The sequence below is a fragment of the Sprattus sprattus genome, assembly GCF_963457725.1.
Source record: "Sprattus sprattus genome assembly, chromosome: 11".
In the NCBI taxonomy this organism is placed as follows: Eukaryota; Metazoa; Chordata; class Actinopteri; order Clupeiformes; family Clupeidae; genus Sprattus; species Sprattus sprattus.
Window position 1 is genome coordinate 25,709,539 of NC_137909.1, and position 22,500 is coordinate 25,732,038.

At 43.0% G+C, this 22,500-nt stretch overlaps 4 protein-coding genes across 4 annotated transcripts in view; all 4 read left to right on the top strand.

The window, feature by feature from the left end:
* Positions 1 to 2,014, top strand: part of pxna (paxillin a) — a 52,150-nt gene extending 50,136 nt beyond the window's left edge. Inside the window, exon 14 of the mRNA XM_080847900.1 lies at positions 1 to 2,014. This exon is cut by the window's left edge and continues 2,306 nt beyond it. The gene's annotated coding sequence lies outside the window, so the exon portion shown is untranslated.
* Positions 2,015 to 3,483: 1,469 nt separating this feature from the next.
* On the top strand, positions 3,484 to 8,235 carry rplp0 (ribosomal protein, large, P0). Its single transcript, XM_080847335.1, has 8 exons — positions 3,484 to 3,533; positions 4,309 to 4,420; positions 4,668 to 4,843; positions 5,272 to 5,359; positions 5,927 to 6,073; positions 6,680 to 6,865; positions 7,260 to 7,400; positions 8,035 to 8,235. Exons 2-8 carry the CDS (start codon positions 4,367 to 4,369, stop codon positions 8,188 to 8,190), a joined length of 948 nt encoding a protein of 315 aa, XP_080703461.1. The 5' UTR covers positions 3,484 to 3,533; positions 4,309 to 4,366; the 3' UTR covers positions 8,191 to 8,235.
* Positions 8,236 to 8,580: 345 nt separating this feature from the next.
* Positions 8,581 to 15,266, top strand: rab35a (RAB35, member RAS oncogene family a). The gene is made up of 6 exons (XM_080847061.1): positions 8,581 to 8,876; positions 9,860 to 9,914; positions 10,255 to 10,374; positions 13,526 to 13,650; positions 14,221 to 14,345; positions 15,034 to 15,266. The coding sequence occupies exons 1-6, from the start codon at positions 8,825 to 8,827 to the stop codon at positions 15,160 to 15,162; spliced, it is 606 nt and encodes a 201-aa protein (XP_080703187.1). The 5' UTR covers positions 8,581 to 8,824; the 3' UTR covers positions 15,163 to 15,266.
* Positions 15,267 to 20,494: 5,228 nt separating this feature from the next.
* The window catches only part of cita (citron rho-interacting serine/threonine kinase a), a gene marked incomplete at its 5' end in the record, with an annotated part of 76,349 nt that continues 74,343 nt past the window's right edge, over positions 20,495 to 22,500 (top strand). The window contains 4 exons of the mRNA XM_080847441.1: positions 20,495 to 20,593; positions 21,006 to 21,144; positions 21,296 to 21,471; positions 21,610 to 21,711. Of these exons, the coding sequence (XP_080703567.1) occupies positions 20,495 to 20,593; positions 21,006 to 21,144; positions 21,296 to 21,471; positions 21,610 to 21,711 (516 nt within the window). The remainder of the gene's footprint in view (positions 20,594 to 21,005; positions 21,145 to 21,295; positions 21,472 to 21,609; positions 21,712 to 22,500) is intronic.

Genomic DNA, 22,500 nt, shown 5'->3' on the forward strand with positions numbered 1-22,500 from the left:
AGCGTTAAGTATGAAATGTCTTACATGTACAGTAGCCACTGTTATAATGTTTTGGTCTATTTGTTTCCATAATGAGTCAAGAATAATAATTTTAATAATAGATTAGATTAATTACAGGGTGACGGTGCATTTTTCAATTTTTTTCTTTTGAGCACACTGACCGATGACTTGGTCACTGTAACAAAAATAATGTTTGTGATTTCATACATACCGACTGTGTCTCTGGATTTTCTGCCAATTGCTTCGACACTCCACACCACACAGCTGCCATTCGGTGACAGAAATACTCTCAGATGACGAGGCAGGAGTCACTCGGACACAGTAAACCCCTACTGGAACTCGAAAACTATGCCTATGCAAATAAAAGCTGGGGTCTCTGAGCGAGCTTCTGCATTAAGAGATGGGGAAGACCAAGAGGACACTCAACCCGGTCTCTCTCTCTCATATATATATACACACACACACACACACACACACACACACACACACACACACACACACACACACACACACACACACACACACACACACGTGGGTTATATGTCACTGAGCCCCACCCTCACAGTCTGTCCTTATGACCTTTGCAACCTATGAACTGGATCGCTCGGATTAGAAATGAGAGCAGAGTTTAGAGGACCCCCGTGTCCTCTCTTTCTTTCTTTTTTTCAAAAGAAATCATTTCAGTTTTTATCATGTGCTGTTCTTTAATCCTGGCTTTTGTAGTAGCGAGAGACAATGTTGCATATTGGGATAATTGTGAAACATGTATAATCTCAACAATAAATGTTCATTTACTGTTTAGTCAAACAGATCGCTCCCAACTTGCTTCCCCAAGCAGGGCAAGAGCCATAACATCAAAATATTTATTTACTAAATATTGATTTATTGAAGTGGTTTTAATGAATACATATTTAGTACATTTGTGAGGTATAAGATGATTTATTTTTATTCGCTGTTTCTTTTTTTTTTTGGAGATAAAAAAAACTGAAACAAAACGAATGCTTGTGCCAAAATGTCAATGCAATGTCTTTTACACTGTGTTGAGTTGAGAGGGGCTGCCACTCTTTGCGTCGTGAGCGGATCGGTTAGGCCATTATGATGTCACACGTGGAGCCTGGCCTCCCCAGTCAGTCATCTTATCCTCATTATTCATGTTCCTGTTTTCTTTTCTAAATGAGTCACTGGAGGAGTAATCTTGTTGGGTATGTGAATGAATAAATACACAAAGGGGCAGCTCCATAGGAATCAGGACATGTGGATGTTTGCACAATACTACCGGTTGTATATGGCTCACTCCTTATACTAAAGGCCGAGAGCAGCGCCATGCTTTCCAGTACTGAAGCCACAGAGTGAACATCTGTTGGGGAGAAACCAATATCGTACATTAGATATGAACCTGCTTATCTTGCGCTACATGACCACAGTACTGGATATTTCCAAGCCATCCTGCTTATCAGTGACTGTGTATAACATTTAGTTGGTGATTTTATCAGGCAATCTTGTCTCTGGGAGTGGAAGGGTGGAGGAATCCAGGGGGGCAGCCATGTACAGGAGAGCAGGTGGAGCTGTGCCTTAGGGAGAATGGGTGCACATGAGGATGGGGCGTTAGGGCTCATAATGATGTTCAGCTGTTTATGCCCTTGGATGTGATCACGGGTTGATTTATACCTTTTTGTTTTTCCTTTTTTTTCATTTTATTTGTCAGTCTATCGCTGTCGTGGGCCTTGCCTTGATTCATGCGTTTCTTTTTACCTCTGCCAACTGTGCTGTTTGAGGAAATCACTGCCTTTGGTCCTTTCCGTCAGCGCTGTCAAATATTGTATTAATACAGCCAAAGGGAACCACCCCTTTTTACCTCTGTCGGATCCCATCTTTTCTGGTATTGGTTTCAGTGCTTGGTGTTTTCTGATAACTTGTGTATAAATCTTGATTGAATTTCTGTACAGGGTGTGTGACCCTGGAGAGCTTATGCATTTAAAATTTCATGTGATCAATGCCAATAAAGAAAATCTATTCTCTGGATAATGACTCGTCAAATGCTTTTTTTTGCCTTAACATGGCTTTTGTTACCAACGGCCTTCTGTTTGTTTTGTGGAAATTTGTATTCTTTATCAAGACTTGAAGTATGTTAGATTAATCCGTGTCTGTGGCTAGTTGTTACAACCAAGATAAAATCTCAATATAAAAAGTCATTCAACAGTAGAAGAACTTCTGCATGTGTGCAAAAAGAACAGTAGAAGAACTGTTGCAAGTGTAGAGTTCTTTTTTCAAGTGAAGTGAAATCAGTTTTGCTGAGACAAATAGATAAATAATTTCCTTCATCATATATTTCGTATTTAAAATTCTAAGACTTGGTAAGAAGGAGAACCATAACATTTAACTTAGAAGTCGCAAGGACGTTGGCAACTGTTCCTTATGGTCGATTTCATCCAAAATTAAACCCTGCAAGTATTTGGAACAAAACATTCATGGCAGGTGTCAGGAATATAGCGTTGGTTAGTTAGCAATAGGCCGTAGCATGTAATAGGCAATTGCCTGACTGGCAGTAGTTTATGTGATATACGACCAAACACATCTGAATACAAACGAATAAATACAGGGAAGGTTTTTTAACCTAAAACAGACTACAACTTTGTGTAGGAATACTGCTGTGACAACAGTAGGAGCCATCTGATAGAACTCATAGTCCAGGCAAAGTAACATGAGGTGTCCAGGACAACATACTAAAAGTCCTATGAAATCCTAGTTGAGGAAATATGTTGAATTCAAATCAATCCCTTTACTCCTATCAAAATGAAACTCTACACAATGAAAGTACCCATGGAAAGTAAAAAAATAAATTGTATTACAAGTTTCTTTGAAAATGAATTTTAATATACAAATGAGCTGTACGCTAATCGAATTTGCCCAAAATGCAACCAAATAGGCTTATTTTTTCCTTGACTCCTACCACAATAAAACTTTACATAGTAAAAGTATACATGAAAAGTAGTATTTTTCTGTAAAACAAGTTTCTTTTGAAATTAATTTGAATAAGCACATAAGCTCCACACTTGCATAGGCAGAAACACTATACCCCTGGCAGGTACTAAGCCAGGCAGTTTTCCGGGTAGAGGCCAGTCTATAAAAGCAGCATTTCCATCACCCATTGGCAGTAGGATGATTGGATGAAGATATCTTTGTCATATATTGAATGGTGTTTATGCCTATGCAAATTAGGACGTATTTAATAAGTGTGGAGCTCATTTGCATATTCAAATAAATTTCATAAGAAATGTAATACAACTTGCAATACAAAAAAGGCTCATTGAAATGGTCTATGCTGAATTTTTTTTTTTTTTTTCAATTAGTCTGTCGTAAAACGCTACTTTGCCTGGACTATTCATGTCGGGTTTAAGGATTGACAAGGAGATTGACCAATAGTTATCAGGACGCCTCTACTTGTCCAACGCTTCTGTGATTGGTTCCTTTGCCTGTATAAGACTTTTCCTCTTCCTGTTTCATTCTCTTTCTTTCACGCGGCCTGCTGAGAGGTGAGGATCCACATTTGAGCGAAGGAAAAATGATATTAAATAATTCCTTGATCATGTTAAGTCGATATAAGTACCGTGTATTGCAATATCAGTCGCTTGTGTTTACCAGTGCTAATAGCGGCCGCAAACTGTAACGTTTTAAGCGCGGTCTGGACTTAAATGTATATTACGGCCTGTTCAGCGGCATCATGTTCATATGCTCGAGTGGCGCCATGTGTCCTCCGTAACGCGTCTTTTTCTTGATTCCGTCAATTCGCCAGCTGCTTTTTTCGGCTGTTTTACTTAAGCTATCATATTAGTATGGTTTTATTGGAGCTACGATGCAATGGCATTTACATTAGTAGTGAACGTGATCGATTGGATAACATTTTTAAAGGTTAGCCAGCTAACGCTAGCAAGGGTGCCTTGCTGACTGATATGATACAGTGCCAACGGAAGCTTACCAGCAGTACCATTAAGTAGTAGCCAACGTTAGCTGAATAAATACAGCAGTCCATTGTTATCTAAAACCATCTGATATAAAATGTCTCCACTGCTCTATTTCTGAGACAGTTGCAGGATAAGTTACGGATTAGCTGTTCGGTGCTAACTCTGTCGTTCCCCCTGCAAATAGAAACCCGTTTCCTACTATCCCTGTCCGTCTTCATCCTACGACTGCCAGGGACGCTTGGACTCAAACACTTGAACACTTGTCCAAATGTGTTGAGATTTGACAGTGGATTGTGCTGTACATTCAGAAGGGACTAAACTAACAAACTTCTATTTATCATTGCAGATATTACCTACCTTGTCTTTAAACCGCATTTTTAGCGATCCTTGGAAGCACTGCAAAGATGCCCAGGGAAGACAGGTCCACGTGGAAGTCCAACTATTTTATGAAAATCATCGTAAGTACTTGCCTTGATTGCGGTTCAGATCTCATTTGCAGGATAAGTTACAGAGTAGCTGTTAAGTGCTACCCTGTCGTTCCCCCTGCAGAAAGAAAAATCTGTTTCTTACTATCCCTGTCTGTCTGCATCCCACAGCTGACAGGGACGCTTAGTTACAAACACTTATTATAGTTTTTCCCCCTTTGTTGTTGGAATGCTTTGACTTGTTTGCTGTGTCACTAACCGTCTCTTTCCACCTGGGCAGCAACTGCTGGATGACTACCCCAAATGCTTCATTGTGGGTGCAGACAATGTCGGCTCAAAGCAGATGCAGCAGATCCGCTTCTCCCTGAGAGGAAAGGCTGTTGTGCTCATGGGCAAGAACACCATGATGCGCAAAGCCATCCGCGGCCACCTGGAGAACAACCCTGCCCTGGAGAGGTGTGTGGAAGAGCTGCTATAAAGAGGTCTTTACAGTGATGGCATACGTTTTGTCTAATGAAACCAGTTATACTGTTTGCACTGCCTTTGGAAAAGCTTTTTTATCTGAAGTTAGTGATTTGTGTGGTGACATGGTCCTAATGGGCTTCTGATAGTCATGAAGTATTTTAAGTCTTAAGTCGCAATTGTGTACATAGGACTATGTCAATGAACATGTGCAGGATAAGTTACAGAGTAGCTGCTAAGTGCTACCCTGTCGTTCCCCCTGCAGAAAGAAAAATCTGTTTCTTACTATCCCTGTCTGTCTGCATCCATCAGCTGTCAGGGACGCTTAGTTACAAACACTTAATTTGTGGGAATGCATTGAATTGTTTGCTGTGCCACGTTAGTGGTCGGTTGGTGTTAATTTTGACCTTTCCCTGTGTCAGGCTGCTTCCTCACATCAAAGGAAATGTTGGCTTCGTCTTCACCAAGGAGGACCTTGTTGAAATCAGGGACATGCTGCTGTCCAACAAAGTAGGTCTACACATCTACATGATAGTGCATGTAATTGGTGCATTTGTTAGGCCCATGATGCATCTGATGACCTTAGTCAAGATGTCTGTCTGACTGGTATTATCCTGAGCTAACAATAGCTATCCAGCATTGTAAATTCCTTTAGTAGTAGCCAATGTTAGCAGTCTTAAACTTAACATCTGATGGATGGCTCCACTGTTCTGACAAGACAGATGCAGGATAAGTTACAGGGTAGCTGTTTGGTGCTAACTCTGTCGTTCCCCCTGCACATAGAAACCTGTTTCCTACTATCCCTGTACGTCTGCATCCTACGACTGTCAGGGACGCTTGGGCTCAGACACTTGTACACATGTCTGAAATGGTTCAATACTCTTAAAATTATATTGGATGATATCGCACTTAAGCTTCAAGTAAATTGGCTGAGCTTTGCTGTGGACAGTATTGTCCTGTACATTCAGAAGTGACAACGTTAACAAACTTGCATTCATCACTGCAGATCTTGCCTACCTTGTCTTCAAACTGCATTTTTGGCGATCCTTGTAGGCTCACCTGATTGTTTGTGTCTAGGTTCCAGCTGCTGCTCGTGCCGGTGCCATTGCCCCCTGTGAGGTGACTGTGCCAGCCCAGAACACTGGTCTGGGTCCTGAGAAGACCTCTTTCTTCCAGGCTCTGGGTATCACCACCAAGATCTCCAGAGGAGCCATTGAAATCTTGGTATGTTTGAGGGCTCTTGCCCAGTGTGAAGTCCCAGCTATCTACAATGCTGAAGAATCAGAAACTTGTGCACATAAGCTCCTTTTCTCCTATCGAATTAATACAGCAGTCCATTGTTACTTGCCTTAAACTTTAAAGCACTTGATTGACGATGGCTCCGCTGTTTTCAGACAGTTGCAGGATAAGTTACGGATTAGCTTTTCGGTGCTAACTCTGTCGTTCCCCCTGCACAAAGAAATCTGTTTCCTACTATCCCTGTCTGTCTGCATCCTACGACTACCAGGGACGCTTGGACCCAGACACTTATACACATGTCTGAATTGGTTTAATCTTAATCTAGACTTGGCTGAGATTTGCTTTGAATAGTTTTCTGTGCTGTACATTTAGAAGTGACCAATTCGACAAAACGATATTTACACCGGCTATGAACACATAGCAGCCACGGCCAGGATTCTAATGATTGTCATTTAATAGTGATGTAAGTCAGCAGGATCTTTACATATCTGGAAGATGTCTTATTCCCCCGTATGTAGTCCTAGTTATCTGCAACGCCACAGGATGTGCTTTGGTCAGAGCTTCACTCATTGTCTTGTCTTTACCCCACAGAGCAACGTGCAGTTGATCAAGCCTGGAGATAAGGTGGGAGCCAGTGAGGCCACACTGCTCAACATGTTGAACATCTCGCCCTTCTCGTTCGGACTCCTCATCCAGCAGGTGTACGACAACGGCAGTGTGTACAGCCCTGAGGTGCTTGACATCACAGAGGATGCCCTGCACCAGCGTTTCCTTGAGGTGAGTGGACACGGCGTGATGTACTAGTTTCCCAGATGACCTCATTGCTGGCTTCAGTATTTTAAAAACCATGTGACTGGACTCTCATATATGAACCAATGCAGGATATCTACATGGCAACTGTTCAGTGCTGTTTTGTCGTTCCCCCTGCAAACATAAATCTGTTTCCTACTATCCCTGCCTGTCTGCACCTCTACGGCAGGCAGGGACGCTTGGGCTCAGACACTCTTGATGCCATCAGAATTTGGTACACAAGTGTGTAGATTGACTTGTTTAGTAGCTTATTGCTGTAAATGAGGTGTATTTTGAGACCCACTGAGGGGCTATGCTTTTGTAGCGTTTGACTGCTCAATACAACCTGTGTTCTAATTCCCTGTTTCTCTTAACTGTGTAGGGAGTGAGGAACATCGCCAGTGTGTGCCTGCAGATCGGGTACCCCACACTTGCATCCATCCCCCACTCAATCATCAACGGCTACAAGAGGGTCCTGGCTGTTGCTGTGGAGACCGACATCTCCTTCCCCTTGGCAGAGAAGGTTAGTATCATGTTCACCTTAGGAGTCCTGATGCCTTTGGAAGCAAGTGATTTTGGGGAAATGTCTTAAGCTGGTGAGGTTAGAAAGCAGCATCACAATAAACTTGTGCACAGAAGGACATTTTCTGCTGTTGAATTAATATAGCAGTCAATTGTTACTTGCCTTCAACTTTAAAATATCTGATTGACGATTGCTCCACTGTTTGTCAGACAGTTGCAGGATAAGTTACGGATTAGCTATTCGGTGCTAACTCTGTCGTTCCCCCTGCACAAAGAAACCGGTTTCCTACTATCCCTGTCTGTCTGCATCCCACGACTGGCAGGGACGCTTGGATTCAGACACTTAAACACGTGTCTGAATTGGTTTAATCATCTAACGTTCAGACAATATAGCACATTAGCGTTAAGTGGCTTGGCTTAGAGGCGCTTGGGACAATTTTTTTTTGTGCTGTACATTCAGAAGTGACCAAGCATAACTGGTATTTACACCAGCTATGAACCCATAGCAGCCAGGGACATTTAGGATTCTAATGACGCATGTACACATACATTTAATAGTGATGTATGTCAGCAGGATCACTAATATGTAGCTTTGCGCATCTCTAATGTCTTTCCTTTCCTTTTCTTATTTCTAGGTGAAGGCCTTCTTGGCTGACCCAACTGCGTTCGCAGTCGCAGCCCCAGCAGCTGCAGCTGAAGTGGCTGCTGCTCCTGCTGCAGCGGAGGAGGCCGCCAAGGAGGAATCCGAGGAGGGATCAGATGATGACATGGGCTTTGGCCTGTTTGACTAAATCAGATCTCTTGTCTGTCATCCAATAAAAAAACATCTGAAATAACCATGTTTTCTCTCTGGTGTGATGAATAAGGTCTACATGGGATATCCCATTATATATGGAGGTTTGGTTTCAAGTCTTGCTGTCAACGCATTTACAACCAAGTCATGTATTTAGAACTGGTTGACGTATATAAAATAAATTGTGTTCAGAAACATACCTTTAGATTGGGTAGAGTGTCTAACCACACGCGGATTGTGAAATGTACCGGTGTTTTCGCCTGGATAGGGCTTCAGTTAAGGCAGGAATGACAATCATGTCTGTGATTTAGGTCTGCGCATGCGCAGTCTAAAATGTTCGCGCAATTGGAGTGGGTGGGATTTCAGCTGTGGTTAGCCAGCTAGCTTGTGTGCTCACAGGAACTGTAATCGGTGATGTCGATGGGTGTGATCCTGCCTTAGCCCCACGATACCTTTGTAAAATACCCGCCGGCAAAGGGAAGAAATTCCAGGAGAAAGAAGTCAAGCTGACTCTCAGCCGGGGGAGGGTGAAGCTAACTAGCTGTATCCCTGGGCGGCTCTATTTGTGTGTTGGAACATCAAGTGGGGGGAACACAGGAGACGTCGACTAGTCGGAAACCCCAACCATAGCCATGGCGAGAGACTACGATTACCTCTTTAAGCTTCTCATTATCGGCGATAGCGGTAAGGAAAGACCGGGGTTAAAAGACGGGAAATAGGCCTTTATAGCTCAACGCTACAAATGTGTATTGATAGCTATGGTGCCTTCCGAATGTTTGACATGTTTTTTACATGAAGTTACTAGTTTTCAGATACTGCTTTACCGGGATATTTGATTTAGTCCTCTGTCTTTTTTTTTTTTATTGGCATAAAAACATAATAGTCTAGCCCAGCATTGCTGCTACCCAGGTTTGCTATCACTTTCCTTACAAGTTAGCCTGCCAGTTAGCTAGCAAGATAGATAGCTTTCTAGGGCGGGGAGCAAGTTGTTCTCCTTCGTAACCGGTGCCAAAATCGATACTGGGATATAAACAGGCCCCCATCTACCGATTATTTAAATTCATTATTGTCTATAAATGCATATTCCGATCTAACAAAAAATGCACAAAATAGTTGCATACACATTACTAACGTTAGCTAGCGATGGTAAGCTAAGCCAGTTCGGCAGTTATGCTAGCTAGCTCCTATCGCTACAAGTAATTCATCTGCCTGCCTGCCGGCCATCCTCAAGTTTGACAAGCCTGATTTATGCCAACAATCTCGAGAGCCAGATTTGCGCAATTGTCTAGATTATCATTATGTTTTTCATCTTTTTTTGGTTTATCATGCTTTTATTTCGTGTCAAAATGTATGACTTGATTGCCTTTTGATAGATAATTGGTAAAGAATAACCTAGCTACCGCCAGGGGAGTGTTGTTGTTGTCCTACGTATAAGTGACTGTCTAGGATTGCTGCGTTGATTTGGCCACTACATGGGGCCAGTGTTTGTCGGGGCGTTGACTCCTACCATTGTGTCCGTCTGTGTTTTGTTTTGTTTAATCCAGCAACAGTGCGTGCGTACTGTGAACCCTCTGATACATGCATCCACTGTGCATTGGCGCCTGTGTGTGATGCTGGCAGCGCTAGTGTAGTTTCCATGCAACCATCAACTCTGCTCTGTTTCACAGGTGTGGGGAAAAGCAGTCTGCTGCTTAGATTCGCCGACAACACATTTTCAGGCAAGTCATTTATTTCTCGTTATTGTGTAATATGTATTCTAGAACAACATTACAAATCCAAGAACAGCATTGCATGGTACTCTACCTAAAGATCTTAAGATCAAATCTCATGGTGGCTACTCATAAAGAACTTAAATGAGATGTGATGACACAAATGATAATGACTTTGGTAAGGTACATATATGGTATAATATAGAACAAAAATAGTAACATGTGTCTGTGCCATAAATACATACTGTAACGACCTGTATGTTTTAATGGGTTGATTTTCATTGTGTTGTCTGGTGCCTGTGTCCTCGCTCTCTGTCAGCCGCGACCTAAGTGTGTGTTTGTGCTTTAGGTAGCTACATCACCACGATTGGCGTGGATTTTAAGATTCGGACGGTGGAGATCAACGGGGAGAAGGTGAAGCTGCAGATCTGGGACACAGCTGGGCAGGAGCGCTTCCGCACCATCACCTCCACGTGAGTAGAAGCAATGCACTCTGGGTAGCAGCGAACCACGTCGGCTACATCTGTCATGGCTATCTGTCTTGAACACACCTTTGGGCCTGGCTGATAGTGTTTATGACGGACATACGAGAAGACTTACTTTCATCTTCAGCCTGTAGTAGAACAATGGCTGTCATTGTGGTTCCATTGATGTCTGTCAGGGCTTTTTGAGTTCTTGAGTTACAGCTACAGTTCTGGGGTGTAGAGAAAGGGATGGCCGTGAGGATGACGCCTTTATGGAGTGATGTAGCCTTTATGGAGTGATGTAGCCTTAATGGAGTGCTCCTAAATATGTTAGAATAGCTACAGGTATCGACACCCAGGGTAGTATTGTCCTAAGTCATACAAGAGCTCCTCAACTACTTGCTGAACTAATTGCATAAGTTGCCTAAATATGGCATTTTTTGTCAGTAGACTGTTCTTTTTTTATTATACTACTTAAACTAGATGTCTTTAGATCTTTGCTCTACTGTGCTCCACTGTCCACTGAAACAGCCATCCGCCACACAGCATTCGCAGCACGCTTTCAATTAGGAACATGCCATCTCTGCTCAGTCGCACATTTCCTTTTTCAAGGTGCTGCGTACCACCACTGCATATCACGTTCCTCAGCCTGTGTGATGTTGTATTCTGGGGTTTGTAGTTAAATCTGTACAGCAGTACGCACGGGCTGCCTAACACATACGCCCTTCATCCCTACACATTACGTGCGTCTAGTCAAATAATTTCATCTTTGTCACATGTTGAGCAAGAATACAGAGCTCATCTTTGAACCCGACAGTGGACATAACTTTGAGTTGACGTTTGATCAAAGTAGAGATGAGTGGGGGGGTTGAGTGTTGAGCTGTCATGGGGATGTGGATGTCCTCACTATTGGACAGCAGACAGCTGTCACGTGGATGTGGATATGGATGTACTCACTATTGGGCAGCAGACAGCTGTCACGTGGATGTGGATGTGGATGTGGATGTGGATGTGGATGTGGATGTGGATGTGGATATGGATGTACTCACTATTGGGCAGCAGACAGCTGTCACGTGGATGTGGATGTGGATGTGGATGTGGATGTGGATGTGGATATGGATGTCCTCACTATTGGACAGCAGACAGCTGTCACTAGGAGTGGGTATCGCCAACCACCTCGCGATACGATACGCATCCCGATACAGGGGTCGCGATACGATACGATATACACATCATATACAAAGAAACAGACAAAAAAAAAAAAAAAAAAATTTTTTTTTTTTTGTTGCACGTGAAGTATCGATACTGACGCCTCCGTATCGATACACGCATCGTAAAGAGGCCCGCGACGATGTATCCCCGTATCGATATTTTGAACACACCCCTAGCTGTCACGTGGATGTGGATGTGGATGTGGATATGGATGTACTCACTATTGGGCAGCAGACAGCTGTCACGTGGATGTGGATGTGGATGTGGATATGGATGTACTCACTATTGGGCAGCAGACAGGACTCCCATCATGCCCGTCATACTGTGCCGTGAATAGCAAGATGTAATCTGTGTCAGATTTGCACCCAGGGCATAGAGTGCCGCTCAGAATCATGGACAGAACAACGGCTCTGAGTCCAGTTTGACGTGTCGTTGTTTTGTAGGATTTCTTCACACAGATTGAGTGAAATCAATCAATACATTAAAAGTGTTGCTTTTTATATTATTAATCCTATATTTAGGCGGGGAGGTCCCATTGAGAGTCCTTGTCGATATGGGCAGCAAAATTAGATAAAATAGGTTTCATATTAAAGTACTAACGGAGACAGATAACATAACAACAACATACAACAGACAGGGACCAGGAACTAAAACAATCATGGAAGGTAAAGGCACATGTTAAAATAAAAACATTGTTCTTTAAAAACAGATTTATAAAAAAGTGTCAAGAGAAGGTAAAGATTCCAAGTTAAGTATGCCTTGCAGTTCATTCCAAGCTTGCGGTGCATAAAAGCAAAAGGCAGATTTGCCCAGCTCTGTTTGGGTTGTTGAGACCATGAGGATATTTTTCTCTGGTGATCTGGTGTTATAGCTACTGGGTAATGTCAGCTATAGGTTAGCAGGCTAGACATGCACTGTGGTAATTTGCCCAGTAAAGCTTTTTTCACAAATGGATCCTTGAGGAACACCTGTCTTTATTATTAGAGGTTCAGAAGGAGAAATAGTTTGATTGGGTTGAAATAGTTTGTTTGAGTTGAAAACCAATTAATCACAGGAACACCTTAACACCTATTGAGACTTTGCAGGAGAAGATCATGAATCAAACGCTTTTAATCATTCAGTTATAATATAATTTGTAACTAATATGGCTGCAGTTATAGTAATGTGCCCATGTCTAAAACCAGGCTGACTTTTGCACTGTGATGGTTTGGGTGTCTGCACAGGCCTGTTTCAGGGCAGAACTCTGCGGCTGACAGACCCGTGCGTTGTTGTTGTTGCTGCTTGTTGATGAGGCCTGATGGTAAACTGCAGCTGTGCGGTGTGGTGTCTCATTAGGAGTAAGTGAATTTCAGACTGGCTGAGCTACTCTTTGCAAGCTCTCTTGTGTGAGAGGTACCAGGGAGAAAAATAAGCCCCGGTCTGGACTTGGAATATGGTCTGTGTGGGTGTGGCTTACCTGAGGCTTTCCATTTCCTTCTGTCAGTTGATATAATGGTGTTTGCAAATTAATTTCTACATTCATTCAGGACTTTTGGTTGAGTTCTTGGGATTGTTCCGATCAGTGAGTTGCAGCTTTTGAAGTCTTGGATGTGGAGCAATTAGAGAGAGAATAGACTTCCTAAGAACTGGTTTCGCCTACCACTCTCGCCAACAGCCATGGCCTACTATGCATTTGGACGACAGAGGGCGTGTCCGGTCACCTCAGACGACAGCTTCCTGTCAGAGAGAGTGTGCGGTTGCTTATTTACTCAGAAACTGATGTGGCTTCGGGTCAGGCCTCTGTGCGCACACACACACACACATTGAGACACACACACACTTTTACAGAAAGGCACACTAAACCACTTCCTCTCACAGGTTGCTAGTCTGGAGCCAACAAACGCCACAGACACAAAGCAAAGACAGGCAACATCAGCCTCTGTTAACTCCATTTCCCCTTCCTGTGCAGATACTACAGGGGGACGCACGGGGTGATCGTGGTGTATGACGTCTCCAGCGCAGAGTCATTCGTCAACGTCAAGAGGTGGCTCCACGAAATCAACCAGAACTGTGATGATGTCTGTCGAATACTAGGTAGGTTCCCTTGTGCCTGTGGTATTCTTTAAAAATAATGACACTGTTGTACATGTGCAATTCGTCCGCTTGCCGAGCTGTGGTGTTGGCTTTTAACAAACACTATTTTTAAACACCTATTTTCGATTTTCTCCATTCATCCTCCTCCCCAAAAAATTGCCCTAAACCTATGTTTTCGGCGTCAAGTGTTGCCAGGCAACAAGTACTGTCACTTTATAAGTTGAGTCAAGTTGAGTCGTATAGGTTATTTGTGCACATTAATTTAACTTGTACACCTGTCTTTACGTTACATGTTCATTTCTATATTTCCCTGGCTCATTTGCTTCCTTTCCTCACTCGAAAACTGTCAATTGAGACGTAATAAAATCACTACCTGCCATTTTAGCTTTGATTTGAATGTTGACATCGTGCAATTCATCATTCATACATCGCATTGAGGTGATTCAGTTCGCGCAAATAAGGATGTACACTATTAAGTCAGAGATGCAGGTATTTCATGAAATAAAACGTAATCAACATGCTTACTGTCCAACTCCAAAACACGTTTCAATTATTATGATTTGTTTTTAGTGGGCAACAAAAATGACGACCCTAACTCCAAAGTGGTGGAGACGGCAGATGCGCAGAAGTTTGCTGAGCAGATGGACATCAGGCTGTTCGAGACCAGCGCCAAGGAGAACATCAACGTAGAGGATGTAAGTCTCATTGATAGACATGGGGGGTGTGCAGGCTGAGTGGGGGAGACCTTAGGGAAGGTCACATGTCATACACGAAAGGTCGCAACGCAGTCATGTCCTCTCTAGTCAGTAGGAAGGTGAGAGGTTAGATGGATAGACCGGTGTATATCTCTGCCCTTACACTACTGCTGTAAGGTCAGCTCCCCTTAACACAAACAATCAGAAGCAGAATCTAAAGGCTGACCTCAGACCAGCAGAGGACAGAGATAAGAGGGCTTGATTTAATATCACCTCTCATGGTGACTGTTCTCAAATAAAAACATTTAAGATATGTACAAGGAGACGCATACAAAAACATACAATTACTGCAAAAAAAAATACAGTATCGTTTGGCTTACCCTGCAGTGTTAACACAGTGTAGACTGCCTCCTAAAGTAACTGGCCATTGACACATTTGCAGCCTCTTGAAGCGGAACTGTACACCTTTCAAAATGTAAAAGCTTAGTGGGACAAAGTTGTAGTGTTTCCAGCATAAAGCAGGAATCAAAGCCTGGCAGTGTTTGTCAGTAAGTGACGGCAAGTAATTTCGCATTTTATATTTACGGTTTGATCAAGAAGCCTAACTCCTGCTTTCTTGTGTGTCTGTGTGTGTGTGTGTGTGTGTGTGTGTGTGTGTGTGTGGATGTGTCCTGATGGCACCATACAGATGTTTAACTGCATCACGGAGCTAGTGCTGAAATGCCGGAAGGAGTCTGTCGCCAAGCAACAGCAGCAGCAGCAGAGCGAAGTGGTGAAGCTCGGCAAGAACAGCAAACGCAAGAAAAAGTGCTGCTGACAGACTGGACCCTTATCACACACTCTTATCACCCACGCACATATACACACGGAAACACACACACACACACACACACACACACACACACACACACACACACACACACCACAAAAACAACAAATGACAGTCACTATTGAACTGACAGGGAGAGAGACCAGGAGAGAATAACCTAACGCCAACACCCCAAGATGGACTCCACCCAGTGAAAAAGATAAGAAATATATCTATTTAGAGATTTAATCCAAAAAAAAGAGAAAAAAAAAAAGAATCATGAATTTTTGGGATCTTAATGTCCAAACTCAAATGTACAGTTTTTAATCAGGACGGAGACAAACGGCACAGCTCCCCCTCTCCAGGGAGACCACTGCTGCAGCAACCGTCAGATTTTTATGGAGATGAAAAAAAATTATATATTTTTTCTGTTCTTGCATTAGCGTTCAGACATCCCCCCCCACCCCCCACCCTGCTTTACGACATGATGCCCCATCTTCTCTCTCCCTGTTAATAGGAGAATTTAAGACTTCTGGCCTAAAGCTCATTTTAGATTTAGTTTTGTTTTGTTTTCCCTCTAAATGGAAGAGTTCCTTCGCAGAGACGTCCGTGATCCAGGTCAACTATGTCGAACAGCAGACCGAGCTGTTACAAACAAGTATGAAGAGCACGATGGCACGCTGAAAAGAAAAAAATTGAGTCAGAATTCATATCAGCAAAATGGATCCAATAGCACTGCCAACAAGAAATCAACGAAGAAAAGAAATGCCATTCTCCCACCTCTCAATGTTTTATTACTGGAGCCCCAGTCATGTCGCTAGTTTTGCTATCCCCCTGTGATTTGTGATTTTTACACTTTCCATGAAGACAAACTCCAAGTGGCCACCATGGACCAATCTCACTCCACCCCCTTGTCCCCCACTCTCCCTGCCAATCTCTCAGAGAGAAAGTTATGCCTTTTTTTTGTTCTATCTTTTCTTTTTTGTAAATTTGTATTTTTTTACTAACAAACTACACCACTGTAAAAAAGCAAACAAAAAAAAAAGCAATCAAAATAGACAAATGTGCTTAGAGATGAAAAAAAGTGTTGGTCTTGGACCACTGCCACAGAATTGGACCTGTGAACCAATAGAGAAGCGTCAGAACCCAAGACAACTGGACCTGCAACTGGACCTGCAATCTCATAAGCAGCGTTAACAGCACTGGACATCTCTGTGTTCAAAGAGCACAGGTTCTAACAGGAAGCAGAACGGTAGCAGAGCCGTGGTTCTCTGTGGTAAATACGTTAGCGCTGGTTAGCCGAGTTTGGGTGGGGTAGGGAGGTTGGGGTTCTGCTGATGTGAGGCAGGCACAGACATGGCGATAGGCATGTGTTCAGGGGATGGGCTCACAAGATTGAAGAGAAGCGTAAAACCTTTTGGGCCGTCATTATTAACTTAGAAGCCTCATGCCCAATTAATCTCCCATCAGACACACACACACACTCAAACTCTCTCACAAACACACACACACACACAGACTCCCTAGCATACAGTTATACATACACAGATGTGTGCCAGTCAGACCTGTATGCCATAATCTGGCTTCACACAGGCTCCGAGGCCATAGAAGCTGAGCCCCAAAACCACCAGCACTTACTCTGGGAGGGAGAGCCCACTGTGACTGATTCAGTTTTAGGACGGTTGTTTGGGTGTTTGGGACCAGGCCTATAGTTTCACAGGCTCTGACTGCACTGTGTTGTCTTAACAGTTGCCATGACTGCACTGTGTAGTCTTAACAGCTGCCATGGGGATGGGTAATGTTGTGCACAGCCATCGGAGTCTTGAGGCATCAGTATGTTTTTAGAGCAGGCCGCTGATTGACGACCAGGCCAGCCAACGGCGTGTGCCAATACTGGAGGAGCACAGGCGTATTGACGACCAGGCCAGCCAATGGCGTGTGCCAATAATGGAGGAGCACAGGCGGATTGACGACCAGGCCAGCCAATGGCGTGTGCCAATAATGGAGGAGCACAGGCGGATTGACGACCAGGCCAGCCAATGGCGTGTGCCAATACTGGAGGAGCACAGGCGGACATCCCGCCAACCACAGCGGCCAAAACAAAAAAACAGCAAGAAAGCTTCTCCATGCAGAACATGCAGGAGTGGTTGATGTTGAGCAAAATGACTTATCTGAACAATGAAGAGTTAAATCCAGCACTTTGAACGGAAGTGTGTTGTAGGTTTGACAGCTCAAATGCTAAGAGCTGCAGAGTGATGGAACAAAGCTTGGGAGGTTGACTTTTATGAGTTCCCCGTCACTTCCCAGAGCCTGGCGAATAGAGCTCTAATCTTCCCTGTTCAGACAGCCACCTTCACAAACCCAGGAGAGAGGAGAGCCAGAAAAAAAATTTGCTTATTTACTAGAATACAACTTTGAAAGATCATCGTCCTGTTTATTTATGTGTGTGCATATCAGTGTTGCCACACAATGTGTGCACATCCATATGCAAAGATGACACATATACAAACACGCATGAGTGTACATAGACACCAATATATGCGTCTATTTTGTGTGTTTTTATATGTGTTTATGTACTGTTCTGGTGTACACTGGAAAGATGAAATGTTGCCACTCAAGTCATTGTCGCCCCATCATGAATCTAATCAATAATAAACATTTTAAGAGAATGGATTTATGTTTGATTTTCTTGAAATATAATGTATGGAATTAGTGTGTCTGGATCTCCTTGAGAATGTAATACTGACCAGTGGCCACACGAGGGGGCTATACCATACAAAGCCTGGAGTACAAGGCCTGGATTTATTTTTGCATCTGCAAAAACAAGGAGCACAGTACCAACATTGGGATTATAGATATTCATATCCAACAGCATTGGACAAAGTAACAGTGCTCAAATGAAAGATCATTTGTGTCTTTTGTTGGGTGTGTTAAACTTCCACCAAATTTTTGCAAATGTTTTTTTTGAGAAGCATAGGTCCTGAATGCAGATAACTGCTGTAAACCCCTGTTGAAATGTCACCGTAAACAGAAGATCTATTATAACCCAGCAGCTGGTGCAGTCAGTATTAGTATGCAATCAGTGGGAACCTGTAGTTTACATAACCTATAATATTCTCTAACATACACAGACATGTGATGCTGCTTAATTGTGTGCCAGTGCCATTTTAAGGAGGAGCTCTGAAGTGTCCTTGTACAGTCTGTAACAGTAATTATGTAGTAATATATTAATCATGTCTCATGTTTCATCTCCCACTGTCCCCATTTGTTTGTCCTGCTGTTGCCTTGACCTGGGGTCCTGCTCTCCAGTTCTACCATCTGTCGCCATGAATACATTATCAGCGCGTGGGATATAACAAACGGTTCAGGGGTGCGCAGTTGAAACTCGGATTTAGATCTTTTTAGATGTTTTTTTATTTTTCATTTTGTTCTCTGAAACAATATATGATAAATAAATAAATAAATACATAAATAAATCACACTTAATGAGGTGTGAATAGCCGGTTGGATCCTCAAAAAATGAAGGACCTAACATACTTTTATATTTCCTCCTGTGATAGGAAGTGAGAATTAGCTGTGGTTGTTTTATGTTTTCTCATATTCTGCCTCGTTAGAAATGTGTGTCACGCAGAGCTGTTGTGGAGATGCCCAAAAGAGAAGCGGAAAGGCAGCTCAGCTGTGCTGTGACATTATGACCTATATTATATGCTGTGCTGTGACATTATGACCTATATTATATGCTGTGCTGTGACATTATGACCTATATTATATGCTGCACAATGACAATGCAACAGGAGCCATATCCAACCCTGCTGCAAGGGGCATGTAGACTGTAGATCAGCCTCCGACTGTGCTCGACAGTGCACCCAGTGGGGTTTCAGTTCCCTGTCCCTGTAAAAGCCCATTACAGGAGTACTGAAGTTCAGGCATTTGTGCAATGATAGGGTAGCATGGTACTAAAGACACAATTGAACAAAACAGTTTTGTGCCCGTTTTGATCCAGGCAACTGAACCCTGTCTCTGTCCCTGTTTCTTTATTTCTTCGCTTATTGTTGGCTTAGATAACTGATGCCAGCTTCTAGGGATGCAGATGACATTTTTCAAGTTCACTATTTTTTGTCTTTTCAGTACTCCACTAGACCACTACACATCTCTTGACACGAAGCACATCGGACAGGAACAATGCATTGACCTCCCCCAAAAACACTGACCTGCTTCCTGTCACAGGAAAGGACAGAATTTAATTGTTTGTGCATATTTTTCCGTTTTCAGCTATTTTGCTTCCAGGTGGCCTCAGAGTTTCATCAAGACAATGAGCTCTGTGGGTTTCAAAACATTGTTTTACAGTGCGCAAGCACTTTCTCCACGATACACTAGATGGAAGGTGAGAACAGCCGTGTTGCATACTTTTATTATGTCACAAGATGGATGGATGGAACAATGAAAAGTGAAGATTAGAACACAACTCACAACTACTTAAAACTTGTGGACAAACATAACACTGATAATCTTTAAGGGAGAGGGGAGTTATTAGTATGTTATATTAGTATGCATATTTTCAGTTTAAGTACATTGAGAGCAACTAAACTCAGGAAAAAAATGTATATGAAAATGTACTTGGCCAATAAACATGATTCTTATAAACTTGATTCTGATTCTGATTCTGATTCTGATGTTTATGTGAGGGACGGTCGTTCCTTCGGACTACGTCATTTGTAGAGCCAATGAGCTGTGAGACAGAACGCGCAAAATTTGAAAGTTACCCGGAAGTCCTACAACGATTTCACTTGTCAGTAATGTTTTCTTTGCAGGTTGTATTACTTTTACTCGTCTTTTAAAGTTTTAATTGACGCTGTATGTAAACGTTTGGTGAGTCTCGTATTTCTTGTTCATTTTTTCTGGCTTTGTTTAAGACAAGGCGGTGAAAAAGGGCACAATGACTTTGGACGCTACAGTTATTTTTAGTGGCTAACGTCAATTTGCTAGTGAGTCTTTATCAGCATTTATGACAGGCAACATATACTCTATCATATCTTCCTGTTGTTTTCTTTTGCACTCCTAGCGTCTTTGTTTAGGTACTCCGAGAACCAGCTAATAATAACGTTTACACCGTCACCTTCATTGGGGTTCGCACTAGATAGCTTTAGCCCAGCTTTAGTTATTTGGCTAACGCTAGGTGACCGTTAGCCATGAAAATGGTCCTTGTATTATGCCTCACTGGCTCATTTATATTCGTTTTTCTCTAGGTTCTTGGAGTTACTTTTGACAATACGATGTTTCGGGGTTTAAGCTGATAATGAGGTAACTTATTTTTGGTGTAATGTTGGCAGATTTTAAAGTCATGTTGAAGTTCAAATACGGAGGACATGGCAGTGTTAAAGAACTTGCCACACTGGACCCCATCACCAGTCGCTGCTCTCGCCTCAATCACCTGTTACAGGTAAGTGTCAATCGCAACCAGTGATTTTAGGGCTGTCGTTGACAAATGTCGCATCAATGCTGGTAGCTGAAATGTCCCACCTAGTTGATTGTGCAGGTGTTGTTGATGGCGTGTGGCTACCTGCCAGCGAGATTTTTAAATGATGTTTTTCACTATTTTAATTCTTTGATAGACGCTGACACCTGATATACAACCAGCTTTTTGACTACACAGTAGTTCACCATCCGTTAGATGACTAATTTTCTCTTGGCTTGGGACCAAATGTAAAAAAAAATAAAAAATCCATAATTACCGGGTTTATAACTGCCCAGGGATCCTTTTATGGTTATGTTTCCTGCTGGGTTAAGTGTCAAATTTCCAGTCCAGTGTAATCTAACTTGTCCTCCCCCTGTCACTTGTGTCTCACCCACAGGGAAGGAGTAGCATCCAGGCCCCCTCTGGATGCAGTGTTACCCGCGAGGGGCTGATGGAAGCGCTGCTTCTTCTGTACCAGGAGTGCAGCTCTCCTGAGCTCATGAAGATCAAACATGTCGCAAAATTTGTCAATAAATGTGAGCTTCACATTTCTTTTTTACCCCACCTAATGCATACATCAAAAATAGATATAAACACAATTATTATATGTCTCTTTGTTCTTCTGTTGTATTTTGTGAATGGATACTAGTTTTGGATTTATTGAATAACTGTCTATTGTGTAAACAGTCTCTGATGTGGTGACGGAGCTGCGTGAGCTTCAGCCAGGCCCAGGTGACTTTGAGGTGCGTGGTGTTGTGGGGCGGGGTCACTTCGCCGAAGTGCAGGTGGTCCGGGAGAAAGCCACTGGGGACATCTATGCCATGAAGGTCATGGATAAGAAAAGTTTGCGCAGTCAGGAAAACGTAAGTCTGGCAACACATCTCGAACTCTGGAAAAAAAGTTTCTGTAAGCTTTTGGTCTCCCTAGGAGTTTGAGCCATGATTTTTGTTTGGAAGTCTGGAATTTTCTATCAACGATGAATCTGCCCTGTTATCCTCTAGGTGGCTTTCTTTGAAGAAGAGAAGACAATCCTTGCTCTCAACTCCAGCCCCTGGATCCCTCAACTCCAGCATGCCTTCCAGGACAAGGACAGCGTCCACCTGGTAAGGACCTATCTCTTTGTTCTCTTTCAAGTGAAACATCATGTGGTATGGAGGATGTTACACGGTCTGGTGTCGCCTGTGCTGATATGTTAATGCGAGTGTGTGAGCAGTAAGTGTGCATTGCTCTGCAGACAAACATAAGGCACAGAAAAAGAAATTTGTTTCTTACACTCCGTCCCCTGAAGCTCAGCAAGTGATGGAAGTAAGATGGCATAAATCCAAGATGGGGCCCAGAACTGAGCAGCACATTCTTTTGTTCTTGAGTCATTCTTGCCTTGTGCATTCGGGTAGTTGCTCTTGCTAGCTCAAGTCTGGGATCAGCCAACCACATCTAAACCCACTCCCTTGATAGTTAGACTCCCTAAGAGTGCCTCGTTTGGTCATTGTGAGTTATTCATGACTGCGCCAGCGAAGATGATTTTTCAGACAATGTGCGTAATGATGCCCCGCTCTGAGTAGGCACCTTGCTTTTGTGGAAGCTGATGAAACACATTTTCTTTTCACTCTCCCCCCCCCCCCCCCCCCCCCCCCCACCCCCTGCTTTTGTTAGAGTTCTCTACCTCTCTCTCTCGCGCGCCTCTCTCTGTGAGCTTCTCCCTCTGAGATCCATTTTCGTCTTGATGAGGTGCTACAGTGACCCTCAAACAGATAAGAAAGCGAACGGTTCAGACACGACAGGAGCGGAACATGTCACCACTCAGACAATGTGTTCAGGGGGCTGTGCTCGCTCGCTTTCTTTCTTTCTTTCTTTCTTTCTTTCTCTCTCTTTCTCACTGTAGTGTTAGTATT